Source organism: Pongo abelii, chromosome 10 (genome assembly GCF_028885655.2).
Source record: "Pongo abelii isolate AG06213 chromosome 10, NHGRI_mPonAbe1-v2.0_pri, whole genome shotgun sequence".
In the NCBI taxonomy this organism is placed as follows: domain Eukaryota; kingdom Metazoa; phylum Chordata; class Mammalia; order Primates; family Hominidae; genus Pongo; species Pongo abelii.
The window spans coordinates 36,347,172-36,365,832 of NC_071995.2; the positions used below are offsets into that span (position 1 = coordinate 36,347,172).

At 36.3% G+C, this 18,661-nt stretch overlaps 1 protein-coding gene across 2 annotated transcripts in view; it reads right to left on the minus strand.

Moving 5' to 3' along the window:
• The window catches only part of CPNE8 (copine 8), a 256,868-nt gene that overhangs the window by 122,050 nt on the left and 116,157 nt on the right, over positions 1–18,661 (minus strand). For both annotated transcript variants that reach the window (XM_002823097.4, XM_054527102.2), the window contains exon 7: positions 1,147–1,210. In XM_002823097.4, the coding sequence (XP_002823143.2) occupies positions 1,147–1,210 (64 nt within the window). The remainder of the gene's footprint in view (positions 1–1,146; positions 1,211–18,661) is intronic.

Sequence of the window (18,661 nt, forward strand, 5' to 3'; positions counted from 1 at the left end):
CTATCTATTGATCACCTATCTATATTTGAGAGATATAATATATATATATTTGAGACAAGGTCTTGCTCTGTTGCCCAGGCTGGAGTGCAGTGGCACAATAGCTCATGGCAGGCTTGAATTTCTGGGCTCAAGTGATCCTCCCACCTTGGCCTCCCAAAGTGCTGAGACTACAGGCACGAGCCACCACGTCCCACCAGAAATGTATTATGTAAATAAAGCCACAGATTTATCTAAAAGTTAAAAAGACAACTTCTTGAGATAATAAAATAAACTATGGCTCTCTCTATAAAAACTCTGGTCAATGTCAAAGTGTTAAGCTTTTGGTATTTGGGGTGAGTTTCTGTTCCTACAATCAAGCAGCAATTAAAAGTAAAGGGCACTAGAGGTAATCTAGGGAAAAATTTTTTCCTCTGGAAATACCAGTTCCCAGAGATCTGTTGGCCCACATTAAACAGACAATATTGACTTCAGATTAAGCTGGTCATTGTTACTTTCAGTGTGGAGTGTCATAGCTATCACCCCATTTCTTGACAACAGTGAAATCATTAATCATGAGTCAATGGGTGCATCAGCAAATCGCAACTAAAAGTAGCAATGTTCTAAAAATACAGAGTATGCGCTCTCTGCAGTCCTACTGCTAGCTGTAGTGGCAGCTAAGCCTTTCTTCAAATGTGGACTTCCCAAGCTAACAAGAGATGGAACCAATATAAATTCTGGATTAATTAAATTAGAAAAACTGGGGAAAATATCTTATACAAATGGGGTAAACTCAAATGACAAGAAATATTCCTTCAGGATTACACATAGATCTTCAAAAATACTGCAAAAAATTTTGCAGTAATTGAACTGATTGGTATAAGTGACTATTCCTTATACTAATGCTTAAAAAGCAGTATTGATATTAGGTGTTATTTTAATACTTTCAATTCCTTAAAAAGATTATTAAAATAACTGATTATACTTTTCAGACTATGAAATACAGTCTCTCTGGTCATAGGGCTAAGTATCTAAAATGATATTTTATGGATTATAAAATTGTATAACACTTTTGCTACAATTACTTAAAAATTAATTAGTTAAGTACAATTTTAGATATAGCATTTGAAGTATGGAAGTATTTTCTAAACCAAAGAAATATTTACTTACCCTGCAACAGTTTAATTCCTCTGCTGTAAGTATGATTATACCACATTTCTTCCCTGGAATTCCTCTAAAACAACAAAAATATATTTATATTCATTAATATGTTATATTAATACTATAGAATATAAATTTATATATCATGTTTATTTTTATGTACTCTAATAAACAGCATATAATAATAACATGGTTCTTCCCTAACAAATATATTTTGAGTTGTTGGGATTACAGGCCCGGCTAAATTTTGTATGTTTTTTTAGCAGAGATGGGGTTTCGCCATATTGGCCAAGCTGGTCTCAAACTCCTGACCTCCAGTGATCCGCTCCCCTCGGCCTCCCAAAGTGCCAGTATTACAGGCATGAGCTACCACACCCGGCCCTCAATGAGACTAAACTTTCAACATAACTTTAAACATGTTGATCCTCTCCTCAAGAATCTTCAATATCTCCATATTGTCTAATATATAATAAAATATAAAATAATGTAATAGTTATGCATCATCTAATTATGTTTCGGTAACCAACAGATTACATATACACTGGTGGCCCGATAACATTATAATGGAGCTGAAAACTTTCTACCGCCTAATGATGTAATATCTTAGCACAGAGCATTACTCATGTGTTGGTGTAATGCTGAGGCAAACAAATCCACTGTGCTGCCAGTCATACAAAGTATGTATGTACAGTCCATAATACTTGACAATGATAGTAAACATCAAATATGTTACTGTTCATGTATTTTCTATACTATACTTTTTATCATTATTTCAAAGTGTATTTCTTCTACACATACAAAAAAAAAAAGCTAACTGTAAAAACAGCCTCATTTAGGTCCTGCAGATGTTCCAAAAGAAGGCACTGTTATCACAGGAGACAACAGCTCCATGCATGGTATTGCCCCTGAAGGTTTTCCAGTGGGACAAGATGTGGAGGTGGAAGACAGGGATACTGAGGATCCTGACCCTGTGTAGGCCTAGGTAAATGTATAACTTTGTGTCTTAGTTTTTAACAAAAAAAAAGTTTAAAAAGTAAAAATAAGTAAATAACTTAAAAACAGAAAAAAGATTACTGAATAAGGTTATAAAGAAAGGAAATATTTTTGTACAGCTGTACAATGTGTTTGTGTTCTAGGTAAGTGTTATTATTAAAACATTTTAAAAAGTTTAAAATATTTTAAAGTAAAAACATTATAGTAAGTTAAGGTTAATTTATTATTGAAGAAAGAAAAATAGTTTTAAATAAATTTAGTGTAGCCTAACTATACAGTGTTTATAAAGCCTATAGTAGTATAATGTCCCAGGGCCTCACATTCACTCACCACTCACTTAGACTCACCCAGAGCAACTTCCATTCCTGTAAGCTTCATTCATGGTAAGTACCCTACACAGGTATACCATTTTATATGTTTACTTATGTTTAGATACACAAATACTGATGTTACAATTACCTATTCAGTGAGGTAACATGCTGTACACATTTGTAGCCTAGGAACAAGAGGTTATACCATATAGCCTAGGTATGTAGTAGGCTAGACCAGGGGTCTGCAGCCCCAGGGCTGCAGAGCAGGAGGTGAGCGGCAGGCACCAGCAAGCTGAGCCTCACCTGTTTTCACAGCAGCTTCCCATCGCTGGCATTACTACCTGAGCTCTGCCTCTTGTCAGATCAGCAGCAGCATTAGATTCTCATAGGAACGTGAACCCTATTGTGAACTGAGAGGGACCTAAGTTGTATACACTTCTTATGAGAATCCAATGCCTGATGATCTGTCACGGTCTCCCATCACCCCCAGATGGGACCATCTAGTTGCAGGAAAACAAGCTCAGGGGTCCCACTGATTCTACATGACATTGAGTTGTATAATTATTTCATTATAATATAATAATAGAAATAAAGTGTACAATAAATGTAATGCACTTGAATCATCCCAAAACTACCCCCAAACCCCCAGTGCATGGAAAAATGATCTTCCACAAAACTGCTCCTTGGTACCAAAAAGGTTGGGGACTTCTGGGTTAGACCGTCTAGGTTTGTGTAAGTACAGTCTATGATGGTTTCACAACAATGAAATCACCTAAGGAAGCATGTCTCGGAACATATCACTGTTGCTAAGTAGTGCATGACTATAGAACAAAATGTTCTCATGGTTTCTAAGTTTTTTAGTATGTTATTAAAACCTATCTAAAACCGTGGGTTTCACTGTTCCCTCTCCTTTCATCAATTCGGTGACATTTTGTGCTTATTTCTTCTTTGTGGTCACTCCCATGCCTTGATTTACTATAGCTTGTTAACTGTTCCCTATTTCACCTCAAACTTTCCACATCCCCAGATGAAGTTCCATTTGTTCCAAGAAAACCTTATCCTAGGCAGCCTTATACAAAGCTCAGCCTTTTCTGCTTTCCTATTGATGTTAAAGTCAATACTGCAAGGTTTAGCACTTAATTATTCCTTAACTGTTAAAAGGACAAATTGTTAACCTTTCTTTTCTCAAGTTGATTAGGCTTTCTGTAAGAGTAACATTCACAACATAAACCTCTTGTAAGCACAGAGTTAAATGTCTGTATACAGCAGGTGTTTAGTCTATAGGTAAGTATGTAATATACAGTCATGCATTGCTTAATGCTTGTTTCCACCATGTATTTACTCTTAACCAGGGTAATTGCACATGTCAAGATCTTCCATTTTCCCTAGGTCCTTATGACTAAGAACTCAGTATAGCATTGCACATTTTGTCTTATATTACTACATTATCATTTTCAGCATCCTTCCAGCATCCTTAATCAGTTAATTTTTCTAATTCAGCTGTACCTTTCTCTTCTTCTTTCTATTTGTGAACTATGAGTTTAATATTTTCAGCATTATGGAAAACCAAACACCCTGACTGAGCATCAACATGAACACACTTTAAAATGCTGAATAAAATAGGCAAAGATCTTTATAAATGCTCAGATAACATTGCAAGAAAATAAGAACCAATCAGAAGCTTAAAGTGAAGTCAGAAAGATAAGCAGAACTGAACACTGGAGAACTTGATCCTAGGCTTCTGATTTTTATGGTTACTTAGGGCATAAAAATGAGAGAGAAAATCAAGAGGAGGTGGGACTCACAAGGTGGGAAATTCAATAAACAGCCAACCTACAGCATAAAGTTTATCTCTCATTAACTAGATTGCCTGATTGTAGCATGAGTTATATATAAACATTCACTTTATGGGCCTAAAAAATAAATAACTGCTTTAAAAGGTGGTGATGAATGAAAGAGAAAAAAATGTGTCCTAATAATTTAAGGCTCAACCAGGCTTGCTGCCTTAATTGACATCACTTGAGTAGTTACCAAAACTTCAAACCAAGAATTACATTTAATTCAAGCGATCATGGTTGCCTAGTAAATGCAAATCCTCTCTAGAAAAGTTTCCCTTCGAATTACATCTCAAAATATCTCACATTTAAAGTTTTAAAAGTAAATGTGAAGCTCGTTTTACAATATCAAAAAATGCACAAGGAAAAATGCACCCACCATGAGTTAGACTCCAAAACAACAGGTTGCAGAATGAAACACAGATTTAGAATGTTGTAAATATTATGAATAGTATACAAAATATAAGCATTTATAATACATTTAAAACATAAAGAGGAAATGGACATATGGATAACCAGCAAAGGATTATAAAAAATAAGCAAGAATATTTGGAACAGAATAGGGAGCCCAGAAGTAAATCCAAGCTGTCATTGCCAGTGCCAATGTCCAGGCACTTTTCCCCCATGTTCTCTTCCAGGAGTTTTATTATTTCTGGTCTTATGTTTAGGTCTTTTACCAATTTGAGCTGATTTCTGTGTATGGTGTAAAGTAAGGGTCCAATTTAATTCTTTTGCATGTGGAAGTCCAGTTTTCTCGGCACCGTTTATTAAAGGGACTATCTGCTCCCCATCCTGTCCTCCTGGTGCCCTTGTAAAAAATTAGTTGACTATATATGTTTGGATTAGACAAAGGTGAAGAGAGAATCAGTGAACTGAAACAAGGATATAAATAAATTATCCATAATGCAGCATGGAGAAGCAGACATGGGAACTATTAAGAAGAGGTTTGGAGTCACAGAACACAAATGTAAAAGGTCTAATAATATGTTTAATCAGAGTTCCAGTAGAAGAAGGCATAAATAGAGCAGATGCAATGTTTGAAGAGATAATGGCTGGGAAACTTCTAGAAATGGTGAACCACCTCAATTTCTAGATTCAGAAAGCTCAGTGAATCCCAAGCAGCATAATAAAAATAAATTTATACTTGGGCACATGATAGGAGCATGGAAAATCATGAAAGATGAAGAATATATCTCCAGAGGAATCAGACAGAAAAGACAGATGATCTACAAAGATTAAACTAAGAGCTGACTACTTGGAAGCAACACTGGAAACTGAAAGATAATTGAAACAATATCTTCAGTGGTTAGAAAGAAAATAATAGTAAATATAAGATTGTAAACAGTAAAGATCTATTCTAAAAACAAGCATAAACTACAGATATTTTGAAACAAATAAGAAATAATACTTTTATATTCAAGAATCTTTGCTTGAGAAGTTTTTAAAGAATGGATTTCAAACTGAAGGAAATGATCACAGATGGGAGATCTAAGATGAAAAAAGAAAGAATGAGAGAAGCCAAGGAAATACTAAATATGAGTTAATCTTAAATCAGTGACACTAATGTTAAAAACTAAAATAACAAATACAAATGAATATGATAGCATTAATCAGCAAGGTGATAATTTAAGTTAAAGCCTTCTCATGGTCTCTTACTGTTCAGGAAGAAATTAAATATGCTGAAAAAATAGAATTTCATAAAAAATGAGTAAATATGTTTAAAAACTCCAAAGAAACTACAATTATTTAAGTACTTTATAATTTCAAGTTTAGAAAAGAACATTTTTGAAATTATGTTTCTAAAATGCAATCAGTTCAAAAGGAACTAAGACTAAAGAAAGAATGGGGCAGAGGAGGATCACTAAGTAGGTGATAGAAATAAACCTAAAGAATAGTTACTGATGTAAATGTAAATGAACTAAATGTTCCAGATTAAATGCAAATATTGTATGTAATTATATAAAAATTAAATTCAGCCATTAACTATTTAAAATAGATAACAAAATTTGATTCAAAAATTCAAAAGAAAAGAATGGAAAGATATCTCAGAAAAAAAAACTAATTCTAATGAAAATCAGTGTACCTACATTAATAGCATACATACAGATTTTAAACTGAAAAGGGTTGCAAGAAATAGTTATTGTGTAATGACAAAACATTCAATTAATTGGGAAGATATAGTAACCTCAATACTGCATGCATCTACTATTATAGCTCCAAAATACATAAAGCAAAATTGACACAACTACAAAAAGATAAATACACCATTATGTTGAACAATTTCATGGCAAACACCCTTGGCAAGGTGATCAAGGTTAATATCACTAGTGATAAGTCATATTAATATGTATTCCTGATAAGATGTAAGGAGAAAGACACTTCACTCCTGTGGCCTTCTACCCAAATCCTTAACTCCAATCTAACCATGAAAAAAACATCACACAAATGCAAATTTAGGGACCTTCTACAAAAAATCTAATACTTCCTCAAAACTATCAAGGTCATACAAAACAAGGAAAGACTAAGAAATTGTAACATATCAGATCAAAAGAAAGTGTACATCCTGAAATGAATTCGGAATGAATTCTGGTATAAAAAGAACATTAGTGAAAAATGAGTGAAATTCAAGTAAAGTTTGAAATTTAGCTAATAGTAATATATGTAACACTGTTGTCTTTCTAGTTGTGACAAATGTATTAAATACCATGGTAACACAAGATGTTAATGTTAGAAGAAACTGGTGTGACAGGAATACAGGAACTTTCTGTACTATAGTAACTTTTCTATAAACATAAAACTATTCTAAAATACAAAGTTTATTGAAACGATGCAAGGTCAATAAAAGACAAAGACAGGCTAAGAAACTATTTCAGGTTAAAAGAGACTAGAATTAAAACAACTAATCTCAATTATGATTCTTAATTAAATTTTAGAAGAGGAAGATATACCTATAATGACATTATTGGTACAACTGTTGAAATGTGAGTGAAGCGTAGATTAGATAATACTGTATCATTGTGAAGTTTCCTGATTTTGATCATCATATTGTGGTTGTGTAAAAGAATATTCTTATTAAGAAATTCACTCTCAAGTATTTAGAGGAAAGAGGGCATAATTTTTCCAACAATGTCTCCAACTTACTCTCAAATGACTCAGAAAGAAAGACCTAGAATATGAAACAGAAAGAGAATGAGAAAGAGGGTAAGAAAGTGAATAGAATAAAGTTAGCTCCTGATTAAAGTAAATAGGAGTTCTGAACTACATTTTTGTTTTGTTTTGTTTTTGTTTTTGTTTGTTTTCTTTTTGAGACAGGGTCTCACTTTGTCACCCAGTTTGGAGTGCAGTGGAGTGATCAGAGCTCACTTCAGCCTCAAATTCCTGGGTTCAAGCAATCTTCCCACCTCAGCCTTCCATGTAGCTAGGAATACACATATGTGCCACCATGCTCAGCTAATGTTTTTTCATTTTTTTAGAGACAGGGTCTCACCATGTTGCCCAGGCTGCTCTCAAACTACTGGGCTCAAGCAATCCTCCCGAACTGACCTCCCATGAGCCGCCCCACCTTGCCTACTCTTTCAACTTTTACATGCAGTTGAAATTATATCAAAAAAGAAAGTTACCAAAAAAGATCAATTTTAAAGATTGCTTCTTTTAACAGTATTCTTACATTTTGAGAGACATAGAATAATAAAACTCATCCACATTACATTTAAACATGATCTCAAGAGATTATTAGAGATGAGTAATCCTACACAAAATTTAGTACATAGATAAGACTGGTGGAAGGCGGAGCAAGATGATGAAATAGAGGGCTCCACTGATCATCCCTCCTGCAAGGACAACTATCTATATTTTAACAACTATCTATACACACACAAAAAGCATCTTCATAAGAACTGAAAATCAGATGAGCATTCACAGTACCTGGCTTTAACTTCATATCATCGAAAGAGGCACTGAAGAACTAAGAAAATCAGTCTTGAATCACCAGTGTCACCCCTCCCTAATCCCCTTGCAGCTACACTGTGGTGCTGAGAACATTTCCGTGTGCTGGGGAGAGGGGAGTGCAGCAATGGTGAGATATTGAACTCCGTGCTGCCCTGTTATAGCAGGAAGTAAAACCAAACCAAACTCAGCTGATGCCCACCCACAGAGAGAGCATTTAAACTAGTCTTACTACAGTCACACAGTCCTAGTGATGATAGCCAAAGACAGGCTTGTGTCACTGAATCCCAAGCTTCAGGTGGCTCAGAACAGAGAAAGAGAGATCCTGTTTGTTTAGGAGAAAGTAAGGAAATAGAACAAGAGTCTCTGCTAGGTAATCCAAGGAACTCTTACAGATTTTGTCCAAGACTATCAAGGCAGTATCTCTACTAGTCTGCAAGAACCACAGCATTGGTGGGCTTTGGCCCCTAAAGTAGATACAGTTTAGATCACAACACTCAAGTTTTCTGAAATATCTGGAAGTCTTGCCAAGAAGAATGGGTACCAACAAGCCCAGACAGTGAAGACTAAAATAAATACCTAACTCTTCAATGCTTCAATGTTCAATGAACATCTACAAGTATCAAGACCATTAGGAAAACATGACCTTAACAAATGAACTAAATAAAGCACCAGGAACCAAGCCTGGAGAAACAGAGATATGTGAGCATACAGACAGAGAAGTAAAAATAGCTGTTTTGAGGGGACTCAAATTGAAGATGACACAGAAAGTAATTCAGAATTCTATCAAATAAATGTAACAAAAAAAATAATTTAAAAGAATCAAACAAAAATTCTGGAGCTAAAAATACAATTGGCATACTGAAGAATGCATCAGTCTTTAAATGGCAGAGTTGATCATGCAGAATAAAGAATTAGTGAGCTTGAAGACAAGCTATTTGAAAATGGGCATTCAGAGAAGACAAAAGAAAAAAGAATGAAAAACAAAAAAGCATGCCTACAGGATCTAGAAAAAAGCCCCAAAAGGGCAAATCTAAAAGCTATTGGCCTTTTAAAAAGGAAGCCAAAAAGAGACAGGAGGAGTAGAAAGTTTATTCAAAGAGATAATAACTGAGAACTTCCCAGACCTAGAGAAAGATATCAATACCCAAGCATAAAAAAGTTATGCAACACCAAGCAGATTTAACCCAAAGAAGACTACGTCAAGGCATGTAGTAATCAAACTCCCAAAGGTTAAGGATAAAGGAAGAATCCCAAAAGCAGCAAGAGAAAGAAACAAACACCACACAAAGCGGCTCCAATATGTCTGGCAGCAGACTTTTCAGTGGAATCTTTCCAGGACAGAAAAGAGTGGCATGACATATATAAAATGCTGAAGGAAAAAAAAATCTTTTTACCCTGGAATAGTATACCTGGTGAAAGTATCCTTCAAACATGAATAAGACATAAAGATTTTCTCAGACAAACAAAATCTTAGGGATTTCATCAACACAAGACCTCTCCTATGAGAAATGCTAAAGAGAATATCTCAAATCAGAAAGAAAAGGACCTTGCCTGGTGTGGTGGCTCACGTCTGTAATTCCAGCACTTTGGGAGGCTGAGGTGGGCAGATCTCCTGAGGGCAGGTGTTTGAGACCAGCCTGGCCAACATGGTGAAACCCCATCTCTACTAAAAATACAAAAATTAGCTGGGCGCGATGGCAAATGCCTGTAGTCCCAGCTATTCAGAAGGCTGAGGCAAGATAATCACTTGAACCCAGGAGGAAGAGGTTGCAGAGATCGTGCCACTGCACTCCAGCCTGGGTGACAGAGTGAGACTCTGTCTCTGAAAAAATAAATAAATAAATAAATAAAAAGGACCCATTAATGAGTAATAACAAATCATCTGAAGGTATAAAACTCACTGACTCACTGATAGTAGTAAGTACATAGAATATTATAACACTATAACTGTGTAACTGTGGTGTGTAAAATAATCTTAAGTAGAAAGACTAAAAAAAACCAATAACAAAAAAAAAAAAAAAACATGACATGGTTTGGCTGTGTCCCCACCCAAATCTCATCTTGAATTATACCTCCCATAATTCCCACATGTTGTGGAGGGACCTGATGGGAGGTAATTGAATCATGGAGGCAGGTATTTCCCAGGCTGTTCTTGTGATAGTGAATAAGTCTTAGAAGATCTGATGATTTTATAAAGGGGAGTTCCCCTGCACATGTTCTCTCCATGTAAAATATGACTTTGCTAATCATTCACCTTCCACTAAGATTGTAAGGCCTCCCCAGCCACGTGGAACTATGAGTCAATTAAATTTCTTTCCTTTATAATTTACTCAAGCTCAGGTATGTCTTTATTAGCACGAGACATACAAGAAGACATATATAGACACGACAAAAGGTTAAAAAGCAGAGGAACAAAGTTAAAGCATAGAATTTAAGAGTTATCTTTTTGCTTACTTCCTTGTTTATGCAAACAGTGTTAAGTTGTTAAAAGGCTGAAATAATGAGTTATAAGATAATATCTGCAAGCCTCACAGTAACCACAAACAAACAAGAAAATACAAGAGACACAAAAAATAACAAAGAAAAGCAAAACACTAGACCATATCAACAGAGAAAATCACCTTCAACAAATGCAAGAAGGAAGGAAAGAAAGAAGAGAACACAAAACAACTAGAAAAAAATAATAACAAAATGACAGGTGAAAGTCCTTACTTATCAATAATAACACCAAATGCAAATAAACTAAACCTTCCAATCAAAAGACACAGAGAGGCTGAATGGATTAAAAAACAAAGCCCAATGTTCTGTTGCCTAGAAGAAACACACTTAACTTATAAAGCAAGCATACACTGAAAATAAAGGGATGAAAAAAGATAACTGCCGTGGTTAATACTGAGTGTCAACTTGATTGGATTGAAGGATATAAAGTATTTATCCTGGGTGTGTGTGTGAGGGTGTTGCCAAAAGAGATTAACATTTGAGTCAGTGGGCTGAGAAAGGCAGACCCACCCTTACTCTGGGTGAGCACAATCTAATCAGCTGCCTGTGCAGATAGAATGTAAGTAGGCAGAAAAATGTGTAAAGAGAGACCTGCCTAACCTCCCAGCCTACATCTTGCTCTCCTGCTAGATACTTCTTGCCCTGGAACATCAGACTCCACGTTCTTCAGTTTTGGAACTTGGACTGGCTCTCCTCGATCCTCAGCCTGCAGATGGCCTATTATGGGACTTTGTGATCGTGTGAGTTATTAATATATATATATTCCATTAGTTCTGTCCCAGTAGAGGACCCTGATTAATACAATATCCAATGCAAATGGAAACCAAAAAAGAGTAGGAGCAGGTATACTTATATCAGACAAAATAGGTTTCAAGACAAAAACTATCAAAAGAGACAAAGAAGGTAACTATATAAAGATAAAGGGGTCAATTAAGCAAGAGAGTCTAGCAATTTTAAATACATATGCAACCAACACTGGAGCTTGCAGATACATAAAACAAATATTATCAGAGCTAAAGACAGAGACAGATCCCAATACAATTATACTGAAGAGTGGAACACCCAATTTTAAACACATATGCGCCCAACACTGAAGCATCCAGATATATAACTAAAATATTATAAGAGATAAAGAGAGAGGCAGATCCCAATACAATAATAGTTGAAGACTTGAACACCCCATTTCCAGGACTGGACAGATCTTCTAGACAGAATATCAAAAAGCAACATTGGACTTAATCTATACATAGACCAAATGAACCTAATAGACATATAGAGAACCTTTTCATCCAACAGCTGCAGAATACACATTATGTTCCTCATCACGTGGATCATTCTCAAGGATGGACCATATTTTATGTCACAAAACAAGTCTAAAAACATTCAAAAAATTGAAATAATATCAAGCATTTTCTCTGACCACAATGTAATCAAACTAGATAACCACAAGGGGAATTTGAGAAAATATAGAAACACATGAAAATTTAAAATATGCTCCTGAAATGAATGTTGGGTCAGCAATTAAGAAGAAAATTGAAAATTTTTCTTGAAAAATTGATCAGGGAAGCACAACATATCAAAACCTATGGGATACAGAAAATGCAGTACTAAGAAGTTTATAGCTGTAAGTGCTTCCATTAAAAAACAAAAGAAAAACTTCAAATGAACAATCTAACAATGCATCTTAAAAAATTAGAAAAGCAAGAGCAAATCAAACACAAAATTAGTAGAAGGTAAGAAATAATAAAGATCAAAGCAGAAATAAATGAAATTGAAATTACAAAAATACAAAAGCTCAATGAAACAAAGTTAGGTTTTTGAAAAGTTAAAATCAACAAACCTTTAGGCAGACTAATAAATAAACAAAAAGAGAACAGCCAAATAAATAAAATCAGAGATGAAAGACAAGACATTATAACTGATACTGCAGAAATTCAAAGAATCATTAGTGGATGACATAAGCAACTATATGCCAATAAGTTAAGAAATCTACAAGAAATGAACAAATACCTAGACATATACAATCTACCATGATTGAACCTTGAAGAAATACAAAACCTGAACAGAATAATAACAAGTAAGGAAAGTAAGGAGACTGAAGTCATAATAAAAAGTCTCCCAGAAAAAAAAAAAAAAACCCAGGACCCGATAGCTTCACTGCTAAATTCCACCAAACACTTAAAGAAAAACTAACACCAATCTTATTCGAAATATTTTTAAAACAGAGAAGGAGGGAATAGGTCCAAACTCATTCTACAAGGCCAATATTACCCTGATAGCAAAACCAGACAAAGACACATCAAAAAAAGAAAGCTACAGGCCAATATCTCTGATGAATATTGATTCAAAAAACCTTAACAAAATACTAGAAAACTGAATTCAACAATACATTAAGAAGATTATTAATCATGATCAAGTAAGATTTATCCTTGGAATGCAAGGATAGTTCGACATATGCAAATCAATCAATGTGATAAATCAGATCAACAAAATAAAGGCCAAAACCATATCATTTCAATTGATGCTGAAAAACCATTTGATCAAATTGAACATCTCTTCATCAAAAAAACCTTTAAAAACTGGGTATAAAAGAAACATACTTCAACATAATAAAAGCCATTTATGATAGACCCACAGGTAGTATCATACTGAAAAGGGAAATACTGAAAGCCTTTCCTCTAAGATCTGGAACACAATAAGAATGCTTACTTTCACCACTGTTATTCAACATAGTACTGGAAGTTCTAGCTAGAGGAATCAGACAACAGACAAGAGGAAGGTATAGAGGGCATCCAAATCAAAAAGAAAGAAGTCAAATTATATTTGTCTGCAGATTATATGGTCTTATATTTAGAAAAACCTGAAGATGCCACACAAAAAAACTATTAGAATTGATAATTCAGTAAATCGAAGGATATAAAATCAACATAAAAATCAGTAGAATTTCTGTATGCCAAAGTGAATAATTTGAAAAAGAAATAAAGAAGTAACCCTATTTACAGTAGCCACAAATAAAATTAAATACCTGGGAATTAGACAAAGAAGTAAAAGATGACTATCATAAAAACTATAGAACACTGATGAAAGATAATTAAAGAGGACACCAAAAAATGAAAAGATATTCCATGTTCACGGATTGGAATAATTCAAATTGTTAAAATGTGCATCCTACCCTAAGCATTCTACAGTTTCAATGCAATCCCTATCAAAATACCAATGGATTCTTCACATAAATAGGAAAAACTATCCTAAAATATATATAGAACCACAAAAGACCCAGAATAGCCAAAACGATCCTAAGCAAAAAGAACAAAACTGGAGGAATTACATTACCTGACTTTGAATTATACTACACACCTATAGTAACCAAAATAGCATAGTACTGGCATAAAAGTAGATGCGTAGCCCATTGGAACAAAATAGAGAACCCAGAAACAAACCTATACACCTCCAGTGAACTCATTTTCAACAGAGGTGCCAAAAACATATACTGGGGAAAAAACAGTCTGTTCAATAAATGGTAGTGGGAAAACTCTATATCCATATGCAAAACAATGAAACTAGACCCCTATCTTTTGCTATATACAAAAATCAAATCAAAATGGATTAAATACTTAAACAAAAGTCCTCAAATTATGAAACTATGAAAAAAGGAAAGCTTTCGGGAAAGTCTCCGGGACATTGGTATGCGCAAAAATTTCTTAGGTAATATCCCACCAGCAATCAAAGAAAAAATGGACAAATCAGATCACATCAAGTTAAAAAACTTCTACACAGCATAGGAAACAATCAACTCAGGGAAGAGACAAGCCCCAGAATAAGAGAAAATATTTGCAAACCACCCATCTGACAAGCGATTCATAATCAGAATATATAAGTAGCTCAATCAACTCTGTAGGAAAAAAAATCTAATAACCTCATTGAAAAAATGGGCAAAAGATCTGAATAGACATTTCTCAAAAGAAAAGAAGACACACAAATGGCAAACAGGCATATGAAAAGGTGCTCAACATCACCAATAGAGAAATGCAAGTCAAAACTGCAATGATATATCGCATCACCCCAGTTCAAATGGCTTATATCAGAATGAGGGGCAACACAAATGCTAGCAAGAATGTGAAGAAAAAGAAACTCTTGGACCCTCTTAGTAGAAATGTAAATTAGTATAACCACTACGGAGAACACTTTGGGGATTACTCAAAAAACTAAAGATAGAGCTATCATAAGATCCAGCAATCCTACTACTAGGTATATACACAAAAGAAGTAAAATCAGTATATCAAAGAGATATCTGCACTCCATGTTTGTTGCAGCACTGTTTACAACAGTCAAGATTTGAAAGTCACGTAAAATAGATACAGAAAATGTGATACTGATCATAATGGAGTACTATTCAGCCATAAAGAAAAATGAGATCCTGCCATTTAAAACAATCTAGATGGAAGTGAAGGTCATTATAGTAAGTAAAGTAAGCCAGGCACAGAAAGGCAAACATTGCATGTTCTCACTTATTTGTGAGATCTAAAAATCAAAACAATTGAGTTCATAAGACAGAGAGTAGAAAGACGGTTACTGGAGGCTGCTGAGAAGGGTAGTGGGTGCTTGGGGTAATATACAGCTAGTTAATGGGAATATAAAAACAATAGTTAGAAATAACGAAATGAGACCAGTATTTGACAGCACAGCAGGATGACTCTAGTCAATAATAACCTACTTGTATATTTAAAAATAACTAAAATTGAAGCTGCAGCCAAGATGGCCAAGTAGGAAGAGCTCCGGTCTACAGCTTCCAGCATGGGCGACTCAGAAGATGGGTGATTTCTGCATTTCTATCTGAGGTACTGGGTTCATCTCACTAGGGAGTGCCAGACAGTGGGTGCAGGACAGTGGGTGCAGAGCACCGTGCGCCAGCCAAAGCAGGGCGAGGCATTGCCTCACTCGGGAAGCACAAGGGGTCAGGGAGTTCCCTTTCCTGCTCAAGGAAGGGGGTGACAGATGGCACCTGGAAAATCGGGCCATTCCCACCCTAATACTGTGATTTTCCAACGGGCTTAAAAAACCGCACACCAGGAGATTATATCCTGCACCTGGCTGGGAGGGTCCTACGCCCATGGAGTCTCGCTGATTGCTAGCACAGAAGTCTGAGATCAAACCTCAAGGCGGCAGCGAGGCTGGGGAAGGGGCACCCGCCATTGCCCAGGCTTGCTTAGGTAAACAAAGCAGCCGGGAAGCTCGAACTGGGTGGAGCTCACCACAGCTCAAGGAGGCCTGCCTGCCTCTGTAGGCTCCACCTCTTGGGGCAGGGCACAGACAAACAAAAAGCAGTAACCTCTGCAGACTTAAATGTCCCTGTCTGACAGCTTTGAAGACAGCAGAGGTTCTCCCAGCATGCAGCCAGAGATCTGAGAACAGGCAAACTGCCTCCTCAAGTGGGTCCCTGACCCCTAACTCCCGAGCAGCCTAACTGGGAGGCACCCCCCAGTAGGGGCAGACTGACACCTCATACGGCCCGGTACTCCTCTGAGACAAAACTTCCAGAGGAACGATCAGACAGCAGCATTCGCGGTTCACGAAAATCCACTGTTCTGCAGCCACCGCTGCTGGTATCCAGGAAAACAGGGTCTGGAGTGGACCTCTAGCAAACTCCAACAGACCTGCAGCTGAGGGTCCTGTCTGATAGAAGGAAAACTAACAGAAAGGACATCCACACCAAAAACCCATCTGTACATCACCATCATCAAAGACCAAAAGTAGATAAAACCACAAAAATGAGGAAAAAACAGCAGAAAAACTAGAAACTCTGAAAAGCAGAGCGCCTCTCCTCCTCCAAAGGAACGCAGTTCCTCACCAGCAACGGAACAAAGCTGGAAGGAGAATGAGTTTGATGAGTTGAGAGAAGGCTTCAGACGATCAAACTACTCCGAGCTACAGGAGGAAATTCAAACCAAAGGCAAAGAAGTTAAAAACTTTCAAAAAAATTTAGACGAATGTATAACTAGAATAACCAATACAGAGAAGTGCTTAAAGGAGCTGATGCAGCTGAAAGCCAAGGCTCGAGAACTACGTGAAGAATGCAGAAGCCTCAGGAGCCGATGCGATCAACTGGAAGAAAGGGTATCAGTGATGGAAGATGAAATGAATGAAATGAAGCAAGAAGGGAAGTTTAGAGAAAAAAGAATCAAAAGAAACGAACAAAGCCTCCAAGAAATATGGGACTATGTGAAAAGACCAAATCTATGTCCGATTGGTGTACCTGAAAGTCACAGGGAGAATGGAACCAAGTTGGAAAACACTCTGCAGGATATTATCCAGGAGAACTTCCCCAATCTAGCAAGGCAGGCCAACATTCAGATTCAGGAAATACAGAGAACGCCACAAAGATACTCCTCAAGAAGAGCAACTCCAAGACACACAATTGTCAGATTCACGAAAGTTGAAATGAAGGAAAAAATGTTAAGGGCAGCCAGAGAGAAAGGTCGGGTTACCCACAAAGGGAAGCCCATCAGACTAACAGCAGGTCTCTTGGCAGAAACTCTACAAGCCAGAAGAGAGTGGGGGCCAATATTCAACATTCTTAAAGAAAAGAATTTTCAACTCAGAATTTCATATCCAGCCAAACTAAGCTTCATAAGTGAAGGAGAAATAAAATACTTTACAGACAAGCAAATGCTGAGAGATTTTGTCACCACCAGGCCCGCCCTAAAAGAGCTCCTGAAGGAAGCACTAAACATGGAAAGGAACAACCAGTACCAGCCACTGCAAAATCATGCCAAATTGTAAAGACCATCGAGGCTAGGAAGAAACTGCATCAACTAACGAGCAAAATAACAAGCTAACATCATAATGACAGGATCAAATTCACACATAACAATATTAACTTTAAATGTAAACGGACTAAATGCTCCAATTAAAAGACATAGACTGGCAAATTGGATAAAGAGTCAAGACCCATCAGTGTGCTGTATTCAGGAAACCCATCTCATGTGCAGAGACACACATAGGCTCAAAATAAAAGGATGGAGGAAGATCTACCAAGAAAATGGAAAACAAAAAAAGGCAGGGGTTGCAATCCTAGTCTCTGATAAAACAGACTTTAAACCAACAAAGATCAAAAGAGACAAAGAAGGCCATTACATAATGGTAAAGGGATCAATTCAACAAGAAGAGCTAACTATCCTAAATCTATATGCACCCAATACAGGAGCACCCAGATTCACAAAGCAAGTCCTGAGTAACCTACAAAGAGACTTAGACTCCCACACATTAATAATGGGAGACTTTAACACCCCACTGTCAACATTAGACAGATCAACGAGACAGAAAGTCAACAAGGATACCCAGGAATTGAACTCAGCTCTGCACCAAGCGAACCTAATAGACATCTACAGAACTCTCCACCCCAAATCAACAGAATATACATTTTTTTCAGCACCACACCACACCTATTCCAAAATTGACCACATACTTGGAAGTAAAGCTCTCCTCAGCAAATGTAAAAGAACAGAAATTATAACAAACTGTCTCTCAGATCACAGTGCAATCAAACCAGATCTCAGGATTAAAAAACTCACTCAAAACTGCTCAACTACATGGAAACTGAAGAACCTGCTCCTGAATGACTACTGGATACATAACTAAATGAAGGCAGAAATAAAGATGTTCTTTGAAACCAAGGAGAATAAAGACACAACATACTAGAATCTCTGGGACACATTCAAAGCAGCGTGTAGAGGGAAATTTATAGCACTACATGCCCACAAGAGAAAGCAGGAAAGGTTCAAAATTGACACCCTAACATCACAATTAAAAGAACTAGAAAAGCAAGCGCAAACACTTTCAAAAGCTAGCAGAAGGCAAGAAATAACTAAAATCAGAGCAGAACTGAAGGAAATAGAGACCAAAAAAAAAAACCCTTCAAAAAATTAATGAATCCAGGAG